Below are 21130 nucleotides of genomic sequence, written 5' to 3' on the forward strand. Positions count from 1 at the left end.
TATCCTGGCTGAAGACGGCTGATAGCCAGAAACCGGTCCTAGGATGCTTGATTCCGGTCCAGGGAAGACATGACTTTGCAGTTCGGGCTGGACTGTTCCCATGAGGCACAGGGTCAATACTGATTTGCATATGGCCATGTCTGAACTGCAGTGGCTTGGTGAGCAAAATAACGATGGATTAAACCCAGGTCTGTGACAGGGGGTGAATGTTTTGCCATTGTGCACCATTCCATCCATCATCTTGTGTGTTTTGCTGTTCACCCTATGTGGGAAGGGTATGCCCAAACGTGGGTCCCGTGCCCACTAAGCCACTGGAGTCAAGCTATCGTGGCGGAAGATGGCTGATAGCCAGAAACCGGTCCTAGGATGCTTGATTCCGGTCCAGGGAAGACATCACTTGGCAGTTCGGGCTGGACTGTTCCCATGAGGCACAGGGTCAAGACTGATTTGCATATGGCCACGTCTGAACTGGGGTGGCTTGGTGAGCAAAATAACGATGGATTAAACCCAGATCTGTGTCTGGGGGGGAATGTTTTGCGATTGTGCAACATTCCGTCCATCATCTTGTGTTTTTTGCATTTAAGGGGTCTTTAAGCATGGCCAGCGTAACTGTGGAAAGCTGGCGAGCAGGGCATTGCCACCATTGCGGTACATGAGCCTAAGTGCTTAAACAGCTGTTCTGAAGCCGCTTTCTGTGACAAACAGTTTAACTTTCTTTAATAGAGAGAGCTAGTGATATGTTACCTTTACTACACAGTCTTTACCAAACATGCCACTTTTAGGTACCTTACAACGTTGGACTTTACCTTACATTTTTTATAAAAAACAAAAATATACCTGTAAGAACACATAGTGGTTGAGTGTGAGTGTGTGAGTGCGTGTGTGTGTGGGTGTGAGTGGTAAAGTACAATGATGTACAAACGCATTGTTCAACACATTTTATTACACGAGTTGTAAATCACCACATGGTAAAATAATATATGGCAACATTTGGTATTCGAGCTGGTACCAAATCGTCTTGGTTTACACAATAATGTGTTCCTTGAGGTTGAGGTTAGTGTCAAAGGTGACTCAGAGTTATTTAGCACAGGTCGAAAGTTGCACCTTTAATCCTTCCAGAATCATTTTGTCAAGCCAGGATTGAACTGGCAGTTTGCTTAGTGTTGCTGGTGAACAGCAAGAATTTGGTTTTGGTGGGGTCACCTTTCAAATAGAGATACTGCCACTGGATGGATGAACCAGAGGAGGCTTTACTGTAGAATTGTGTATTTTCAATATATTGATGGATTTTTATGCTGTTTTCGATGAACAGAGAAAAGTGGTTTGACGGAGAGAGTGGTAATATCAGGATAAGATGGATCTTTGGGGCACTCCACAGGGGATGTGGAGTTTCTAGCATCTGCAGTATCACATATGAACAAACAGGTGGCAGTGGTAGATGCTGGTAGAGAACCAGTGGAGACCATTGCCAGTGGATCTCATTTGATACTTTAGTGCATGCATTTGGGTGAGACGGCTGACAGTGCCGAAGGTGGTTAAAAGGTCCAGCATGGATCTTTATATGTGGTCAGGAGCATGTCATCCATGATTTGTAAGGCAGCGGTTTACATGGGACAGCATGATCTGAAGACATATAGGTAACAGAGCATGAGATGTTTGATATCAATATTGTCAAACTGGAGATATACTGCTTTTTTTACAATCTTGCCGATAAAGAGCAGGTAAGCGATTGGCTGGCAGTTGGCAAGGTCATCTGGTGTGGGTTTCTTCAGGAGTTTAGAGTCCTTCGAGGCTCAAGTACCAATATTTCGTACTGGTTTCTTGGAGGGAGTGCGGCTCAACCCCCCAGTGAAGCGATTTGTTTAAATGCCTAACTTTCTAGGTGGATGTAGCCAATGCCTGACGCACCTTGGAGTGCTAAGGTCCTGTGCAGGTTTGCAATGAGGCAGAAGCACTCATTACCATAAAAACAAAAGTAGCAGATGGATTCCCAGAGACCTTGTTCCATGAACAAATAGCACAGAAACACACCGGAAGGTAGTTTCTCGTGTATAGATAAGTATGCGAGCTAATGAGAATTTTCTTCTGAACTGCAGGGAGGAACAAAACAACAAATAGCAAATTCTACTCCACATCTCATGCATATGTAGAATCCAATAACAAACTGCATGAGCAGAAACATTTAAAAATAATCAGACATTATGATGAATGTCACATTCACGACTGGAAGACAATAAAATAGAAGGCAACTTCAGAAAAATGGGAAGTCCCACAGCGAAGCCAATCATGGCATTCTAAAGACAGGTGGAGAAACAGGCCCTGGGGAAAACAACTACTGAAGCATGTGTAGAGGCAATGATTGTGCACATGGAGAGATGTCTGTGTCCAGATTCTGCAGAGAGACTTGAAGAGGCTGTGTCAACTGGAGAAGCTTTTCATGTTCGGTACCTCCGGACTTTGAAGCACCCAATTATGGGACACCAAGGTAGAAGGCATCGCCCAAGTGGCCTTCCAACAGATCTTTTGTAAAGAAGCACCGTGGAGTTCTGCAACAGAAGCGGACATGCCCCTAGTAGATCCATTGGATACCCAGATGAGAGGACAAACCAAACTGTTTATAAGTGAGCAAAATCCCTGCCCAAATCCACCTGCTCAAAGTCTGAGTGGAAGGCTTATCCTCCTTCTGGGCAGGATCAAAGTTCACAAATAAAGCGGTGGAAACACGGAACTCCTTCACAAGTTCCAGGTAAATTAAACCCCCTACGCACATCCAGCGAGTGAAGTGCCACTTCCTCACAGGAGACAGAGGATCAGGAAAAAACACCAGAAGAATCACTTCTTGCTGACAATGACACAGAATTCACGTTGGGCCCAAAGCCAGGGCCCAATCGAAATACAATCCTGTCATCAAACACATTAAAGAGAAGAGACAAGACAACGAGTCTAGCTCTAGTTTACTGCCACCAGAAAAAACGTCAAAAGTCCTAACCCCACAGACATCAAAGGTTCAAAAGGAAGATACTGAAGAACACGCACGACCGGCTGTAAATCCCAAGAGGGACACACCACCAGAGGGACAGGACGGAGATTAGCAAACCTCTTGAAGATCCAAGAGACCAGACCCTGATTGTCCACCATACTCCCTAGGGGGACCGGAAAGCCTTAATTCCTGCCCATTTCACCTTAAGAGTGGCTGGGCTGAGGTCCAGTTAAAAACCATCCTGGAGAAACTCAGGCACCTAAGGTGAAGAAACAGAAAGTGGAGCCACCTGTCTCCAATCACACCAAGCCTGAAACGTCTTCCAATGTCGAGCATAAGAAGACCTGGTCGACAATTGCCTAGACACTTGCAGAGAAGAGGAGACAGAAGCAGAAAGGTCCTGCAACATCAAGCCTCCCTGCTCAGCCACCCAGCCATCAACCGAACTTCACCAACGAGGACACCTGGAGACTCAGAAACCTAAGTGAAGACAGAACCAACGGAAACCGCTACTCCGGACCCACCTTTATGTCCATCAACAGAATAAGCAAGTTAGAGCGGGCCCATGCTGGAGCCATCACGACAACCCGAGCCCCCTCCCTCCGAACTTGAACCAGAAACCTCTGGATCAAAGAAAACAGAGGAAAAGCAAACATTACGCCCTCGCTTCCACTGGAAAAAAACATGGAAGAAGTGCATTGCCAAGGCTTGCAAACAGGCGAGAGCGACCCAACAGCAGACAAACTTTGGCAAACACCTGGGGAGAAGGACAAAAGTTCTGAGAGGACGGAATCTCCCTAATAGTATTGACAATTCAGATTCCTCTGGATGAAGATGGCCCTCAAAGAACCCACATTCGCCCAAATCCACATGATTACCTGATCTGCAATTGCCAACGACAGGGACCTCGTCCCCCCCCCCCCACACACACACAGATAGGCATAGGACTTGGCCCTGGTGTTGTCTGTCTGGACGATGACAGCCCAGTTCTTCATATGAAGGGAGAAATGAAGGACAGCCCGGCGTATAGCCTCCAACTCCCTCCAGCTGGATGACCTACAACTCTGGCACGCTTGCCACAGACTCTGGACTGTGAGGGTTCCCAACCAGGCCGCTCTCGCTGGTGTCCGTCATGATTATCACTAGAAACGGAGGTCCCTTACAATCCCCTTCAGGATGTTGAACGAAAGAAGCCACCATTTCAGTGCCTCCTGTATTACAGTAGTCACAGGGAGCAGATAGAACAAATCCTGCACATTGGGCACCCGTGCCTCAGAATGAACCTCATCGGGATATTAAGGTGCCAACTAGCCCATTGAACCAAGAACACAGTGGCCGCCAGGACTCTCTGTACCCACACCCAAAGGGGAATGGACTGGACAGGCTCTGATAACAAATTCAGCAGATGGGAATAGATTTTTAACATCGTCGTATATGCGGCAATGCCTATATCCATCTGGAACTGGGCCCCAATGAAAATGGTGTTGGAACCAGCTGCAACTTCCTCGCATTCACCAAGAACCCATGGGACGACAGACGGTCCAGAAACCCACTGTCCATGTAAACAAGTCAGGGGAAGCAAGGCTCCCTTCACCAAACATTTGTCCAGGTTTGGGAATACTGAAATCCACTGGAGATGAAGAACTGCCATCCACGGGAGCCAAGAATTTGATGAAGATTCAGGGAGCGAATTCAGACCAAATGGCAGGATCTGGAATTGAGTCCTCACAGCGAACCTCAGAAACCTCTGATGACATGGATGAACAGGAACATGCTTGTAAGCATCCAGGAGAACGCTTGTAGCCATTAAGTCCCCTCGAGACATAAGGGGAATGATCGACTGGAGACACAGCATCTTGATTGGAATCTATGCCACCCATTTGTTGAGTGTTTTGAGATCCAGCACCAGGCAGAACGCCCTGGACACCTTCCAAACCAGGAAAAGATCGAGTACAGCCTTGACCGACCTCGTCTAGAGGGACCGAAATGACAGTTCTCTTCTCCACCAAGGCCTGGATCCCTTATAGTAGTGCTTCCCTCTTTGCCGATTCCTTGGAACAGGCATAGGGATGCACCCCTGTTGGTGATTGGCCGGGCACGATAGGGCCGTTTTTACAGGTTTAACTATTTCTTGAGGGATTTTCCACCCAATGGTAATTCTTTTGGAACTATTTTAGGTGAGGTGTTTCTTGTGGTAACTTGGTGATTCACTAGGGCAAAAAGTACAGCATAGAGGCATAGATTACACTGTCCTGATTCAGGGGAGGACAGGGACTACCAGCAGGATGTGGCTGCAGAAGCTGCTGGTGCCCTAGCTGGGGCAACAGGGAAACCTGTCTACATTTAAAAAAATGCCCTCAGAACTTCACAGTAAGCCCAGCAGACCGAGAAACAAAGGACAGATGCTGTTAGTAAAATTCTGTGATTGCAATTATACCTAGATTGTCAAGAAACAATGGGAATCAATGCACTTTTAACAAATGGATGCTACAGCATCCTAATACACACAACACACCAGCCAGAGAGCAGGCACAGCAGACCACCGGCTGGGTACATCAGCTTTAACATGGAAGCCATGCCTACTCTGGCCAGAGGAGAGCACTGCAGAACTCAGGCCGGGTCACATAGATGAATCTCCTCCGTTGGAGAGTCTGCTACACCGCTGAACACCTTGTGGGCCCCTGGGATCATAAACCATTTACCTGAAGCCTTGCGACAGGGAGAAATAACTTCGGCCCCCACACTGCACCGGCACAGGTATAATCATGCCAAATGAGGCTCACAAAAAAGCAACAGGTAGTGAGGAGGGGGAGGGTGTTTTATATGTTGGAAGGGGTTGTGAATGGAGGCGCAGGGGCCTAAATGTGTGATTCATCGCGGCGAGAGGAACGAGGAGGTAATGTACTCGAGCAGGCTTAAAAGAGCCATGTAAGAAAGACCAGAAGCAAGTAAGGGAATAGAGGTGGCAAAGACAGGTAGCCGAATGAGCAGGGCACAAGTCGAGGGTACATGCGGGTGGACAGTGTTCACCCACTTTTTTTCACAGGGTGAACGCCGTCCACCCTGCCAAGAATTTGGGCCCCATTGAATAATGTGCTGAGCTCGCCCCGGTGTAATTTCCAAACACCGGGACACTTTCAGCAGTGCCTGCATGTTGTCTGCTTTCCATCTGCAACAAGCAACAACGTGCAGGCGGGGACGGAGCTTTCTTATTTAAGACTCCTTCTGGGCCCATCACAAAGGCCGAATTTGAGTGGTCATCAGGCCTCCTTTTGTGAGTCTGTTGGCTGGGAGCAGTCAGGAGTCTCACACCTAGATGCAGATGAAGCGGAGGAGAAACAACGGTTAGCACTTCAAACATACTTAAGAAAGGCATCTTTTCACTTTGTTTTCACTTTGTTCAGTCCCTGCTTTGGAGATATGCATACACTGTAAGAATGTCAGATGTGTTGGTCTTTTCCAGTATTTACACAAAGCAAATTGCATTTACATTGGGCTTACTTCCGCTGAGGAAAAACAGGGGACTGTTCAATTGGTGTAACAATCACATAGCACAGGAAAGAAACAAGGGAGACCAAGAGAGAGTGGAAAGGCTGTTATTTGCATATAGAAACACAATATACAATTAAGTTGCATTAACCATAGCAACCAGATGTGCACTGGAACTGTTGTGGTGAATAAACGGCGCAGTGACGTGATAAAAAGCAACGTGAGGCGGCGAAAAAATTATAACAATTGGGGTCAAACAAACGTATTTACAATCATTATTCGTGAATGACCCTTCGGTTGCCGCAATTGGGGTTGTAGGGTAAACGGCGTTTCGACCTTTGTAACTTGAGGTCATCATCAGGACGATGGTTACACGAGTCAAATAAATGCTCTGGTAGCACTTGGTGGGGAGGGGGAAGGAAGAGTCCAGGAGGTGGTTCCTAACAGTCTGGAGCCGCGGAGTGGTGTGATTTTGGAAACCATTCGATGGCTGGGAGGCGGTCGAATACGGACGATCCTGCGTAAGGGATAAAGAACGTGCGGAAAAGCTGGGCAGAGCTCAGGGGAATAATTCAATTTGTCCCGTTTTTAGAGTTTTTGGACCAGGATCCCGGGATCACTCCGGAGGGCGGGTGGGATGCTTCCCCTGAGGGGGCGTTGAAATAATTTAAGTACCACTATTTCTTTCATGTATATCCCTACTCATTCCAATGCAAGATGTCAGAGCGTTTTACATTAACACGTGCATATTACATGTACAATAAATTATATACGTTTGCAAATGAATGCAAAGGATGTGTTACATAAAACTGGGGTATTGCAAGGTGTAGAAGTCACATATCTTCCATAGCTCACTGTGCTATTCTCCTCGCAATGCGCTCAAAAGTACACAATAGACCTGCTAAACATATATGTGAGGGCTTTAGATCTGATGTCACTTCTTGTGATGCCACTTCCTGTAAAGTCGTGGCTTGTGATGCCACTTTTTATGTTAAGTTATGTTAAAAATGTTTATTATAGCACTCAACTCACCCAGGGGCATCTCCGCGCTGTGCGCACCAATGATCAGAACAGAGGGGAAAGAGTTAGAATAGGTAGGCTTTGAGAAGTTTCCTAAATTTGCATTAGTTTGTGCAAGTGCGGACATAGAGTAGCAGATTGTTCCAGCAGTGGGGAGCAAGATACAGAAAAGTCTTCCCCCCACTACACGCCAGATGGAAGCGAGGAATGCATAATAAAGCTTTATCACAGGATCTCAGGCAGCGTCCTGGGGTATAAACTTAGATTTTTTGTTGGACATACAACGGGCCTTTCCCGTAAAGGGCGTTATAGGTGAGGCAGCAGATCATAAAACTGAACCTTTTTTTCACTGGGAGCCAGTGCAGTTCTCTCAGCAACCGTGCTGAAGACGTGCTAGATGGCCGATTGAGAACCAGCCTGGTCGCAGTGTTTTGGACTACCTGAAGTTTAGCTACAAGGGTCTCGTTAACGTCCGCCAGAAGGGCGTTGCCATAGTCCAGTCTACTTATTACCAAGTCTTATGGGCGGAGGCTGGTAGGTAGGGGAACAATTCTGCGCAAAAGGCGCATTTTATAATACCGTGGTGGTCAGAATGTTCTCTTTCATTGAGAGGGATTGGTCAAATTTCATGCCCAGATTTTTACGGCTTGTTTAGGCATGGAGGACGCCCAGTTGGTGAGGCCACCAATCGCTTGTCCAAATGGAGGCTGCTTTCCCAAACAGCATAATCTCCTTTTTTAATCAGTGTTTATTTGGAGATAGTTTCTGTTCATCCACTCAGAAATGGCTTGCATGCCCAAGGAGAAATTATTTTTTGCTGCCAGCGGTTCCTAGTCAAAAGTAAACATCAGCTGGGTGTTGTCCGCATATGAAATAATTTCAAAGCCGAAACACTTGGCAATCCCCGCAAGGGGAGTCATATAGATATTAAACAAGGTTGGGCTCAGGCAGGTACTCTACAGGGCACCCTTGTCCAGGATTTTCTTACAGGAGGAGTAAGGGCCCAAGATGAAAGTTTGATGTCTCTCTTCCAAGAAGTGCTGGAGCCATTTTAATGAGAGGCCCTAAATGCCGATCTCCCACAGCCTATCCAAAAGCCTCTTATGAGAGACTGTGTCGAAGGCTGCTGAGAGATCTAGCAGCACAACATTACCGAGTTACCCGCATCCAGCCCCCGGTGCAAGGAGTCGGTAACTGCCAGAAGCGCCGTTTCCGTACTATGGCCAGGTCAAAAGCCAGATTGGGAGGACACTAGAATGTGGCTGGTTTCAAGGTAGGTAACTAGTTGATTGTTAATTAGGTTTTCAAGCAATTTACCCAGAAGAGGTAACAAGGATAGGGGCCGATAATTGGCAAGAGATTGATGGTCCAAGGAGGGTTTCTTTAGGATAGGAAGAACATAGGCCAACTTCCACTCGGATGGAATGGAGCTGGAGGTCACCGAACAGTTAAAGATCAATAGGACAGTTGGCACGAGATAGTTGGCCAATTGGCCCATTATTTTAGGTGGGCAGATGTCCTGAGGGGAACCAGATTTGACTGTCCTCAGGGAGCTACAGATTGTCTCCAGAGTTTAAGGGAGTGAAGCTATCCAAAGTATAATGAGGCTCCATATGCTGGGGTTGGAACTAACAGCCTCTACTCCAGGCCAAGAAGGGAGGTCGGGTTTTGCGTAGATAAGAGAAGTTTTCTCCTTGCAAAAATTGTCCAGTGAATCACAAAATTCCTGGGATACAGGGCCGACCTGGGCACAAACCTGTGAGGTGATAAAATCCTGAACAAGAATAAAAAGAACTTTAAAAAAAAATCTTTTTATTGGTAGTATTTATATGAGAATCAATATAGAGAAATCATCTTACAAACATCTGCTGACCGGCGGTAAGCTATGGCTCGCCATCTGTTCTGGTTGGGGGGTAGTTTTACAATTGAACCTTGGCCTCATTGCTAGTGCAATTTTCTATGGACCTTTGATATCCCCCATCATAATAGTCCATTTACAAATGTCCCCTGCAATCACATAACTACTTCTGATTTGCGTATTTTCCCGGAAAAAAATAATAAATAAATAAACAGAGCGAACAAAACTTCTATCGCTATATTGAAAAGAACTTTAAGGGGATTACCAGCCTGTTCGATTTGCTCAATGACAGAATCACGCCTTGCAAGTTTAATATTATGATTGTAGCGAGACAGAGCTTGTTTATAGAGATCTTTATCTTGAGGCAATTTGTTTCGGCGCCAGCGTCTATCTAGGTTCTTACACCTGGATTTTTCTTGTTTTCGCTCAGCAGAGAACCAGTGGGCCCAGGGACGAAGTTTAGAGGAGCAGTTGTATTTATAAGGGACCGTGGTGTCCAAGGCTTTGAAAAGGGCGGCGTTAAAGGACTCCAATAGATTGGAGGCCTGAGGAGTGTTTTGCGGCAAATCACAGGAAAAAGCTTCCTTAAAGGCCACTGGGGGTGAGTCGATGCCACGGTCTGTAGACATGTGACGTTAGTCTACTATTGCTCGTGGAGAAAGGAGGAGGGGGCAACTGGATATAGAAAGGAATTAGGAAATGATCCGTCCAAGTGAGGGGGGTTGGAGCTTTACATTCTAAAAGTTCTGAGTTAAAAAACAGTAGATCTAATGAGTGGCCTGCAATGTGAGTGGGGCCCATAACTCGTTAGGAAAATCAAAGGGTTCCCAGGTCAGCTGGAAACCCTATGTCAATGTCTATGTCAATTCCTGTGATGCCATGTGTGATGATGTGCGCCGTGATGCTGTGATGTCATGCGCCGTGATGTCATGCGCCGTGATGCCATGCGCCGTGATGTCATGTGTGCTGTGATGTCGCGTGCTGTGAGGTCGCGCGCCGTGAGGTCACTTGCATACTGCTTAACTAGGTTAGTCCCCCACTTCATTTTTTTAGGACTTGTGCCCGGAGAATGAGCAATGGGTCAACTTTTGGTGGGAGGGTAAAGGGTGTTCAGCAAGTCTGCCTGGAAGTCTACTATTCAATCTGAGGGTCTCTTTGCATGTCCCTGTGTATTTGTCCGTCGTTATGGCTGTGGGTCTGTCTGCATGCATCTGCTTCAGTCCTTCTGCCTGCCTCTGAGTATGTATGTTCCTGAGGGTGTGCCTGTGGGTCTCTGCCAGAGCGCCTCTGTAAATGTTTGTCTTTGTTATTGTGACCAGTAGCAACCCTTTTCCTGTGCCTGCGCATAAGCAGGATCGCACACACGGGAAAGGCGGCCCCAGCTGCCTGGTCGTTGAAAAGCCTCTTGTTTTGAGCGCAGGAAGAGTAGCAGTGGCTTACCGTCCTCGTAAGCGGCCGCAGCCAGAGAGCTGTTTATTCTGACAAAGGAGACATGTGGCTGCTGTCCAGGCTCCGCGGTATCCCGGGTTGGTTCCAGGATCGGGGCCGTGTAGTCCCAGGTGCGCGTGTCCCACAGCCGCACGTCTCCCGATGTGTATCTGGAAGACAAGCACATCATTCACTCCAAAGGGAAAGGGGGATAAAGCAAATCAGAAAGTGGCCAAACATAAAAATGCAAATCCTTTTTAAAGCAACAGAGCAACAACTTTCAGAAAATCAAGCCTTGAACAACAGGGTGTCTGTATGTTTTTACAGTCTTATGCAGCACAATTTTAACCTAAGGACATTAAATACTTTACATAAGCACCAGATTAAGTTACACTTTTCTTTTAGGCACGGGGAGACAGTGATTTTCCAAAAATCACACGCAGTTGAGCCGAGGCCGGGACATAAAAACCTGTTCCCCAGCTCCAAAATCGCTAACGCAGGCCATTAGGCCCCATCCTGTCTGTGGATTAAACTTGCATGTCCTTGGTCCTTTCAAGATCGTACAACATTAAATCAGCTCTAGGCTATGTGCAAAGCATATGTACAATTTACGCTTTTGGAAGGCATGTGCACAGGGGCGTTACTATTCTACATAAGAGTAGTAATGAAGTGCCTACCTTAAAGCTGGTTATCACTCTGCTATTCTGCAGAGATTACGTCAAAGCAAGTTCAGCCAGAAAAGAGGATGTAATTGGGAGCTGCAGCAGGTATGATAATTTCCAAATCCGTCTTCCATTCATGACAAGATTAAACAAGCATTGGCAAAGGCTGGCTATTATGTGCTAATGCATGCAGCTGCATGTTTGCTTTGGGTGTTTCATGTGGTTAGGTTACAACTTTACAGTCAGACCTGTTTGCTTTGCCAACTCGTTTTCTTTTAACCAGCAGGATTTTATGCCATTATTCATGTGTGTAAGCACACGTGTGTATATGTGATATGTGCACAATTCCTAAAACTTTACAAAATGTACGCCGCAGTAAAAACAAAAACACATCAAAAAATACTTTTCCCCTTAATACAGTGCCTGAATGTGTAATGATTCAATGTAAGTTTAGAATGTAAAGTAGTCGCTCATACGTTCCAATGGAAGCACTTTCTGGAAGGCAAGAAGATTCACCAAATAGTCAATAGTGCAAGGTGAGAGAGTTATACCCCTATGGGTGAAGCCAAATCCCACTCTGAGTACATTTTAACGAACCTCATTACAGATCTTACACACATCTGCACTGTGAAGCCAGCCTTAAAAATGATTACTATTAATCTGATCCACCTCTCAGACTATTTGACGATATTACTTACATTCAAACTACTGAACCTTACAACACATAAGGTTCAGTAGTTTGAATGTAAGTAATATCGTCAAATAGTCTGAGAGTAGCGAATGACGAATATCGATCATCACACCAGGGCTATCTGGAACATGTTGGTGCCAGTGAGAAGTAGGTCACAGACACGTGCCTCATTTTCATATTTAAATAGGGTGGACAAACTACAGCAAACCAATTCATCCTGTGCATTGTTCACGGACTGTGGTTGTTGGTAACTGGAGGTAAAGCTTGGCAATTTTTGTTTTATGGGGTGGCAAGTAGTTCTAAGACTGGGGTTCCATTAAAAGTATTGTTGGAGCACTGGCAGGTGACTTCCCACCTGTTGACTTGTTAATGCATTCGGCTTAACAGATCTGCAAAACCGTTGTTCACCATGATATGTTTTTACTAGAAGATGCATCTTATTGCATATTGCCCATTGCTAGATCTTTTGTGCTAGTGCAGACAGCTGGGGGAAGTGGGTACCCCCACTTTTGTATGTTAGCTGTATGTATAATAGCTGTTATGTTGTGAGTCTCTATAAGGTGCACATTGCTATAAACTAGTTTCTAGAAAGCTTTGAGGACTAAGCGTATGGCTATCAGTTCTAGGTAGTTGATGTACTAACCCTAGTGGTGAGGGGGTCAAGTAACTTGCACTGTCATGTTGCTGTGAAGTACATCCAACCCAATAAGTGATGTATTGGTGGTAATGGTCACCTGCAGGTTGTTACTGTTCCACCGCTGCAGAGAGATCAGAGACCGGGCCTTTCTCATGTTTAGATCTTGCCACTTACCCTCTGCTCACAAACATTGTCTCGTATGGCACTGTTGGAGCAGGTGCATGTGCAATCTGGCATGCAGCTCAATAGGTATTCAGGATGCCATCATACCCAAGAACTTCCTTACAGTTCTTACAGTTAGTGGGCGAGTGAACTAAAAAAAAAAGGCAATAGCTGTTGGATCACTCAATCCTGGTTGGGATATACTTTTCCTGTAGCCGAGGAAGGGTTGAATCTGTTGGGGTTTGAAGTGGGACTTTCTTAAATTTACTGTGAAGCATAGGTTGCGGAGCGGAGTGAAGGTTGTTTGTGTGTATGCTAGAAACTGTTGACTGCTACAGCTCTTAATCAGCTAGTCATCAAGTTATGGGAAGATGTGGATGCCCACTCTGCACAGGTGAGAGGCCACCAACTCCAGGCACTTGGCAGAAACCCTTGGAGCTATGGTGACCCCAAAGAGTAGCACTACAAATCGGTAGAGCTGTCCACTTCCCACAAGCCAAAGATACTGGCGATGGGCAGGAAGAATGGGGAAGTGGAAGTAGGTGTCCTTGAGATCTAACACCGTCATGAAGTACCCTTGGCGGAGCAGAGGGATAATGGCCTGCAAGGTGGTCAGTTCTCCAACAGGATTTGCAGATTGAGTGATCTCAGGTCCCAGATGGGCTGGAAGGAGCCGTCCTTCTTTAGAATGGGACAATGCAGTGAGTAAATACCTTTGCCCTGGTGGTGGAACAGCTTAGGAAATATTGGGCTGGTGGTATGATGGGGGTGCTATGGAATTCTAAACAGTAGCCCTGCTGAACTAATGCCAGCACCCACTGATCTGAAGTAATTTCCTGCCAGCGAGGGTAGAACTGCTTTAGTCTCCTCTGGACATGTGTGGTGTGATCAGAGGAGAATGTGGACGTGTCAGTGCTTGGAAGCGAAGCTCCTTTGGCGGAGCAGCCTCTGCTCCTGCCCTTGTCGCTGTTGCCTATACAACTGCTCTTTGAGTATCCTCTGTTTGTCTAAGACCCGTCAAAGGCCTGTTGCTGGTGCTTGTAGGCATGTGGCTGTCCAAAGTTATTGGCTTGTCACTGGTCCTGGAATACTGACTATGAAAGGTGATCCACAGTGTGGCAGACTGCAAGGCACCCAACGACGTTGTGATCTCAGTGTCTGTCTTAATTTTTCCAACAACATATTCAATTAGGGTCCAAAGAGATGTTCTCCATCGAATGTACTATTCAGGAGGTATTGTTGGTCCTCTGATTTGAACCCTTAGATGCAAAGCAATGCACAGCTGCAGAGCAGCATACTGGTGTTAACACTGTAGGAAGCAATATCCACAGCGTTGAGAGTGCAGTGCATGTTTGCGTTGGAAATAATCTTTCCCTCTGCAACTAGCTTCTCCCCCCTTCCTGAATGTCTCATGGAGGTGCACACCATTGACTACATCTCCTCTGAGTTAACATGTTGTACATTGACAGTTACACAGTTGGCAATACGCCACTGGGTGGTTGCACCAACCGCAACCAGTTTGCAAGTACTGCAGAGGCTTGAGCTGAACACTGCTTCCTTTCTGTATGTACCACCAGGAAACCCTGAGGGGCCTAGTTGTGTATACAAATAGGGTAATTAGGAGAAGCCATAAAATTCTTCTAGACCCATGGCGTGAGCCCCTTAGCCCTGACAGTATCTTTGAAGTTGTCAGAGACTGACCTGAGCATCCCTTTGAGGTATAGGCATGAATTGGACAGCACGCTCTGTCTTACAGAGGATTTTCACTAAAACAGTTGTCCTTGTCCTGTAGGTCTTGTATGTGTATAATGAGCTGCTTGCTGCATGATGGAATGATATGAGGTAGTATCATCCAGCAGAGATGGTTTGCCGGGTGTGGCTGTAGATCTGAATCATCAGTGCAATCAACATTATAGTTTGTTGCCCCAAAAGACTGGTCATAAGAAGGTCTCTTCCCATACCGGCAGCCAGGGTCAGAATAGGAATGGACTGACCCTATTCGGAGCCTCTGGTGGAGGTGGCAAGGGAGAAGTGGGGGTGAGGATGGGCATGATGGTGGTGGTGGAAGCCTTGTCCTTGCGCCCCTTAGGTACCAGGTGTTGCAGTGCATCAAAGGCGAGCTCCTCCTTGAAAGTCAGCATCTATGGAATTGGAGGCTTATTTGTTGGGGACTTCCCTGGTGATGGATTAGCGGAAATCTTGCTAGTCTCTGGGTGAACAAAGAGCCAGTTCTGCCTTGTGTCAAGTTCCTCTGCCATGTCTCTGATCTGCGCATCGATGGGGCACTCGGCACCAGCATAGAACTCTGTTTCCGAGACGCTATCTGCATTGATTTAGACTCTGAAGGAAGAAGTTTGGTGACCTTCAGATGAGAAAAATTAATCAATAGGAGTAAAGGGGGATACAAGGTAAGGCCGCCCCCCACTTAAGCCACTGTAAACAAAAAAGCGCCTTACCGAATTCAAAACATCCAACCTTTATAGACCAAAACGGATGTTCTGATACACCATCTAGAACATCTTGACGTTTTAACTAGCACTGATCTCGTAGGTCAGAGATGTAGTTATGAACAAAAGATACAGGTTCCCTGCACCCACCAGAAAAAATTGTGTGAGGATAGAGAGAGTGCCTCACGGACGTAACACCCGAGGGGGTTCCTGGTTTAATAATATCCAGTGTACCCACTTCTCATCATCGGTCACTCTCTCTGTGTGCAGTGTGTGAAAATAACCAAGTGACAACAATAAATTATGTAGGTAGTCATAATAGTGATAAAGAAATAAATCTAATACCAGGGTGCATACAAAGATGTAAAGGTGCACCACTCACCCCAAAAAAATATAATAAGTGTAAAAAGTGTAACCCAAAATGGTTAAAATTAAAATGGTCACGGTTGCTGGCTCTCTTTCTTTATTCTGGTGCTGCAAGCCTTTCCAAATTTAAAAATGGTTACTCATATACCATAAAAGTTCAAAGTGCCGACATGTTTCATTGCTCTTATTTCAGCAATTTCATCAGGACAAACTGGGGTTCTTGGTTCATAGTCATCACACTCATATGTATATAAAACCTGTATCAAAGATAAAACAGAACACTGAGGTAAAATACAAGCACCCTCTACCTTCAGACGAGACCTGGTTGATTAATGACAAGGTTTTCCATTCTTCACTATGAGCTTGCTCGGCTCCGAAGCCTTTCCTCAGTGATGACCGGAGCCTTAGGGCAGCAGTGGACCAGAGGCTGCGGTCCTCATTCTACCTGCCTCGGGGCTGATGATCATCTCCACTAGGTGAGTGGTTCTCTGCTTCGGCTTGGGGGCAATTACGTGGGCAGTGTTTCATTCTGTGGCTTTGCAATGGAGTTATACCCAAACATTGTTGTGTCTTCTCAGTATGGGGCCCTGTAGATGTCAATGTAGAAGATGCTCCCTCCTGGTCTTCCTCTGAGATGCTCAAGGACAAAGTTTCTAGGCTGAGTATTGACTGGGCTGCTGGGATCTCGGAGGGACCCCCGCCTTCTTCCTAAATTCCTAGTGGGACCTACTCACCAAAGAATTTCGGGCGTTTCAGAGGATGACTGCTGTTGCATTTTTGAGTGTGCCCAACACTTTTCTCAACAGTAGCTCAGTGTCCACTTGCATAGACAAGACAGAACTAAGAGGAGGTGTTGTGATCGGGGAGAGAAGGAGGTTGCAAACGCCATGATGGTCTTCTGATGGGTACTTTGCATTGAACCTGGGACAACATTGTAAGGGTGTGAGTTCCATCACCACTTTCCTGTCTGCATTCTCAGAGGTGAGTTCCACAGGGAACAAAGGAGACTCAACCGAGTCAAAGACTGGAGCCCACGTCACCAGGGCATCAAATTGATCTCAGTTGGTGGGACTAGAGCGGTGTTCCATCAAGAGAGCCATCGAATAGCAGTCGGCTGTACAGTGATTGTGTTCCAAGGAAAATGGGAGCTGCTAGTCTTGAAAAGCCTGAGAGGATCACGTCAAACTAGGAGCCATTACTAAACATGTCCAAACCCAATAGTGGAAAGAAACAACCCGGTGGAGTCTGTGTCTGTCCTAACTGTGGACTAAAGGGAGGAGTCACAGCATCCTGTGCCTCACAGCTTCCTCGAAGAAAAACAAGCTGTAATGTCCAAGCTTAACACTGGAAGGCAGAGCATGTTTATCTACAGCCACAAAGGATACGGAAATAATGTTTCATGGACTTCTCAACAAACCGTGTATACTGAAGGGATACACAAAGAAAGAAAAGTACTTTAGTGAGGAGCCCATAGAGAGCAGACTGCTCATGTTCGCTTACAAGCTATGCTCAAATAATCAATGGGATACAGACGCAATTGAAGGGCAAAATAATTTGCAAAGCTAGCTTATCAGTCTGAATACAAAGTAGAGACATAAACAAAATTGGGTAAGAGAGAGGCAGGCATCTTAGAATGCCATCAAAAAAAGAAAGAAAATCAATGAGGAATTAAAAATAGCCAGCATGCCTTGGCTGCCCTCACATAAAAACCCCATGAAATATATTGGATATTTCTTCAATTTTGCAATACATTATGTACATGAGAAGTAGATATCAGAGAAGATTGGGTATTGGCTTGTATTGACTTAAATGAACTCCCAAATGTCTAACGGAATGTGAACTACTCACTGCAGAGATCAGGGAACATGAAGATCTAAAAATTATCTTGAAAGAATGCGCAGAATTTCTTATCTTGGTTCCTTAAAATAGCCTGAAGGTCTTCTCATTCGTTCCTTGCTCTAGAATGAAAAATTAACATTGAAGTAAGGGAGAGACAAAACTGCAAGCTGGAGAAAACTCCAGTATCGGGAGGAAAAACTAAGAGCAGAAAAAACCCTTGAACATTCAGGCAAACAAAGACAAGAAATAGCAACAGCAGTCTTAGCAGGAACAAGAGCCCCAGCTGGATCCAGAGCGAGCAACCAACATTGAGGAATGTTTGATGCACTAAATCGTATCCCAGAACAGCTTACATAAGAAGAGGGCGAAAGATGTGAGGAAACGTCACAGGAAGTAATTGCAGCCATCTATAGTTGGGAGGTGTCATAGAGCTACTAAGCTGAACTGGCTCTAACCGGGCAAGTAAAAAATACCTAGGAATTTCTTGATTAAAACCCCCAGGATTTGGAGGCAAATCGGTGCCTCCATGCAGAACCGCCAAAGAGAGACATATAGGAATTCTGTAGAAGCATGCTTGTAGTCTGTGTATTTCCTGGAATACAAGTACTCTGCATCGGACACCCACGGTCCGAAGAACGCCCTGCATGAACAGGACACTCCCTGCCAGCTGTGTGAAAAACACCTCCTGTCCATGAGGCTAGACGTACTGAACTGGGTACCTAGATACACCACTGCGCAGTTGTGTGCCAGTCAGCAATCCTGAGTCACCCATATAAGACAAGCATTGGGAAACCAGAGAACTTTGACTAAAGTGTGTTTATTGGCAAAGTGCCTCAAATTTCTTAATAACTATTCCAAAGTTCCATAGTGGACAAGCAATCTCCATCCCTTCTTTGTTGGAAAAAAGGAAACATATTCATCTTTCCAAAAGAAAAAAAAATTCTATTGCACTTCTCTGCCTGATAAAGGCAGACTCAAATTTCTTATCTAAAGTCCTTGATCTTCAAAAGAGCAAAGTTCCTGGACAAGTCATGGACCATGATCAACAATCTTTTTAGATAGCTGATCCCTCTCTCACAAATATTATAATACAACCTGCCACCACTGACTTATTTTCCGTTAATAAATATCATTTAGTGGCAATCCTGATTTGCACAGAGAAGGCTTTGCCTAGTCAGCTGTACACTTGTGGATCCTGATCCAGTCAAAGCTCTTTCTGGACACTTTCTTAATAAGGCACAAAGCTCTCTATGACCGCCAGCAGCCCAGATCTCAGGCAAACAACTTTGGGGAACACGTTTAAGACTTACTGGGGCACCCAAAAAGTGTGGCCATCGTACAGCATCAAAGCATAAATATGTGAACATGAACACTCCCAGGGGTAAGGCAATAAGGAAGTGGTGAACTGCCACAAAGTTGTAATTCTGTGGCATGTAATAAATTCCAAATGATTTTAAAAGCCAGTTTGCAAACTTAAAACCCAATGATTAACGTAGTACCAAATCTCCAAATACTGACATATTTCAGGAAATGTTAGCGAGGGCTTTTTTCTATGAGAACAAATATTTTCCATGTGGGATAAAAAAAAAAAGTAACGTTTGCAAATATAATTTTTCAGCACAACTACACCTGCAGATTGTATGCACTATGGGACCATCCTCAAATTAAGTGCAGGGCAGTTGAAGTGCACATTGCTATAAGTGATTTTCACAGATTTCGATTCGTACTCAAGTCATTTTGGTAAACTCATAAAAATGTATAAAACTACTGAAGTACTGAAAACGTGGCTGGAGATCTATATTAATTATAGTCGCACATTATTTGTGAATCAGGCCTCAAATGTATCAAGTACGTTGTAAGGCTGACTACAGACCGCTTTCGCTGTCTGGCTGACCTATTGTAACCACACAACACACACATTCACCAACAATGTGGAAAGTAGCTTTGGGTCACCTATCTTAAATCACGGTCTTATTTGTGTGACCTACGTTCCCCCCTATGGCTTGTTGGGACGCCCCCCACAATTCACCACTAATCCTTTATGGGCTTCCTGAATAGCATGTTTCAACACCCCATCAGGGGTAACAAGCGCTATATAAATACAAACCTTTTTTTCCTCCTCTATCCTTCTGCTATCATTCCAAATCCAAATAACTGTCTAACCTATCCACCCCTTAAAATGTACTTGCATGTTTCACTATACTAATTCAACACTAATCCTCTATGGGTCCCGGAGTAGCGTGCTACCCGCCGAAAAAAGCGCTTCGACGCCTCGTATGGGGTAGTAAGCGCTATATAACTGCAATACAATAAAATACAATGTGACTTCTACTTTGTATGCTTAATACCAAAATACACTACAAGCACCCTTTCTGTATGTATCTCGAACTTACCCTCCACAGTGCAACCCGTGATCAGTGCCTGTGCACAGAGCACAGGCCACCCCTACAGGTACTCTGCTGATAGAGAACACTAACGGATGAATACTAGGTAGAGATGCACTCAACAAAAACCAAATAGAGTGACAGCCACCTCTGATATTTTCAAGTAACGACTGTTTAGAAACTAACAACAATTGCAATACATTTAGCAATTTACACAGGGTTCTGTCCTCTAGTATTATAAATGCCGAAATTATCTCCTTAGATGACAGTAAATGCGTTAGTATTTTAAAACCCCAATGGCTTTAAACCTGAACCCAAATGAATCTGAATCAGCTGCCATCAACTCAAACATGGAGCCTAAGAGTATCTTTTTATGTTGATAGCATGACCCTTGGTGATGTAATAACGCTGGCTGCCTGACCTGTATTAGAGCTGAAAACATTTTATACAAATTGTGTGGGGCGCGGTCTCCTCTAACACAACTAAAGCCACCTTCTGATGTTTCTTGCACCGATCGGTAAGATCGACGAGACCTCCACTGCCTCCCCATAAAGAAGAGAGCAACCTTCAAGCTTCTCACCCACACCTACAAGTCTCTCCACAACACCGGACACAAATACCTCAATGAAAGAGTCTCTCCTTCCACATTCCCAAAAGATACCTCCGCTCCGCCAAGCTTGCCCTAGCAGAAACCCCGCACATCCGCAGAACCAGAGAGGGTGGACGAGCCTCCTCCAAAGTCGTGGCTAAAGCCTGGAAAGTGCTCCCGGTCAACATCAGACGCTCCCCTACTCTGCACACCTTCAGGAAAAGCCTCAAGACCTGGCTCTTCGGCTGACCCGGAGCTGCCAACCCCCAGAGACCCTCACGGTAAATAGCATTCTTCACAACTCCCTGATTGATTGATTGAGATCTGAAACTGTAGCACTACAGGCCTAACTATCAATAATGAAGTAAGTGCAGTGGCACTGGAGCCATAAAGCCTAGGGGCCCACAAAACCCCAATTATAGTTTTATATAATGCCCATCCAGCAGACAGTGGGAGACATTTCCTTGCCAAACTTATATCCAGAATGGCATACTTAACAGAAAATAGAACGGACCCCAGCAGTTGTGTAACTGCCTGTCTGTAATGTGTGCACTATTTCTTTGACAGAGAACAACTCA

At 45.5% G+C, this 21130-nt stretch overlaps 1 protein-coding gene across 2 annotated transcripts in view; it reads right to left on the bottom strand.

Annotated features, from left to right (window-relative positions):
* FBXW8 (F-box and WD repeat domain containing 8) overlaps window positions 1-21130 on the bottom strand; it is a 529940-nt gene that overhangs the window by 258522 nt on the left and 250288 nt on the right. For both annotated transcript variants that reach the window (XR_013602517.1, XM_078667126.1), the window contains exon 5: window positions 10788-10945. Coding sequence is in view for 1 of the 2 variants with exons in the window: in XM_078667126.1 (XP_078523252.1) it covers window positions 10788-10945 (158 nt within the window). In the remaining variant the exon portion in view is untranslated. The remainder of the gene's footprint in view (window positions 1-10787; window positions 10946-21130) is intronic.

The sequence above is a fragment of the Lissotriton helveticus genome, chromosome 11 (assembly GCF_964261635.1).
Source record: "Lissotriton helveticus chromosome 11, aLisHel1.1, whole genome shotgun sequence".
Lineage (NCBI taxonomy): Eukaryota > Metazoa > Chordata > Amphibia > Caudata > Salamandridae > Lissotriton > Lissotriton helveticus.